The 1,413-nt window shown below is 71.4% G+C and overlaps 1 protein-coding gene across 5 annotated transcripts in view; it reads left to right on the top strand.

Moving 5' to 3' along the window:
• The first annotated feature begins 882 nt into the window (after positions 1-882).
• The window catches only part of DIP2A (disco interacting protein 2 homolog A), a 104,273-nt gene continuing 103,742 nt past the window's right edge, over positions 883-1,413 (top strand). For all 5 annotated transcript variants that reach the window (XM_032398759.1, XM_032398760.1, XM_032398761.1 and 2 more), the window contains exon 1: positions 883-1,188. In XM_032398759.1, coding sequence (XP_032254650.1) covers positions 1,098-1,188 — 91 coding nt within the window. In that variant the 5' untranslated portion in view covers positions 883-1,097. The remainder of the gene's footprint in view (positions 1,189-1,413) is intronic.

A 1,413-nucleotide genomic window follows, 5' to 3' on the forward strand; every position in this document is an offset into this window, starting at 1 on the left:
TCAGTCACCAGCTGTGGACTGCTCCAGGCAGGATAGGCCTTGGGCACACTCACTACAGCGCACCCTGCACACTTCCCCTTATGTATTTGGGGAACAGCTCCTTCAGGGGCACCCTGCAGACACACTTCCCCTTTCAGGATTCCTGGGCCTCCCGGGTCAGCTCCAGCAAGCTCCCAGCCTCCTCATGTGTTGCTGCTCCCCGGTGCCTGTCCTCCCACGTCCTAAGGTCAGCTCCCGGTCTGAAACGGCGGCTGGAGCTCATTCCTGGTCAGTACTATACGTTCTGCGGCAGTTTAGAAAAGTAAATGAGCTAACACATAGAAAAGCCTGGGACAAACGTCTGGCTCACAGGGGGCCCATGTAGGTATCTGCTAATATCCCAGCAGGTATTCCAGGTGTGCACAGGGTGTCCCAGCAAGGCTACTGGGAACCGGCGGAAAGCGCCAAGAGTGCAGCTGAAGGAACACTTGCAGGGTCACACATGGACTAACTGGCTGCTGTCACCCCGATGGCCAGTGGCAGCGCAGGCCCGCGGACCCCAGACCCCAACCCCGGAGGGCGGACAGGACCGAACCTAGCGCGCGCTCGACCCGGGCAGCGAACTGGTCCAGGCGCCCAGCTTACTTTGCCCGCCTCTCCCAATGGGACTCCGCAGGGCACTCGCCGCATCCTCGGGGCCAATGGGAGCGAGCCTTCGGTGTTGCTGGGCGGGCCGGGCGCTCCAAGCCCGGCCCACGACCCGCCGCGCACGCGCACTCTCCCTCCCGCCCTTCCCGCCGCGCACGCGCATTCCATGTAGGGCCGGCCGGGAGGTCGGGGGCGCGCGGAGTGGCGGCGGAGCCCGCGCCCGCGCTCGCGCCCGCGCCCGCTCCCGCTCCCGCTCCCGCGCCGGTGCGGAGCCACTCGGGCCGCGCCCCTACCCCGTCGCCTCAGCTCCCCGCCAGGCAGATGCGGGTCGCGGGGCTGAGGGGAGCGAGGTAGCCTTCGCCCGCGCCGCCGCCGCCGCCGCCCGGCCCTGGGCCGGCCGGGACCGCGGCCCCAGCCCCTCCCGGGCGTGTTCCGGCCTGGTCGTCCGCGGGGCGCGGCCAGAGCGGACCATGGCCGACCGCGGGTGTCCGCTGGAGGCGGTGCCGCTGCCCGCCGAGGTGCGGGAGAGCCTGGCCGAGCTGGAGCTGGAGCTGTCGGAAGGTGAGCGGCCCGGATCCCACCCGGCCCTCACCCCGGACCCCGGGACCCCGGGACCCCGGGTCCCACCCGGCCCTGACCCCGGAACCCCGGACCCCGACCCAGATCCCGCCCGGCCCTCACCCCGGACCCTGGGACCCCAGACCCGGGCCCGGACCCCCGCCCAGCCCTCATCCGGGACCCCCGCCCGGCCCTCACCCCGGACCCCGGGACCCCAGACCCTGGCCC

This window comes from Phoca vitulina, unplaced genomic scaffold, assembly GCF_004348235.1.
Source record: "Phoca vitulina isolate PV1807 unplaced genomic scaffold, GSC_HSeal_1.0 scaffold120, whole genome shotgun sequence".
NCBI classification, from domain to species: domain Eukaryota; kingdom Metazoa; phylum Chordata; class Mammalia; order Carnivora; family Phocidae; genus Phoca; species Phoca vitulina.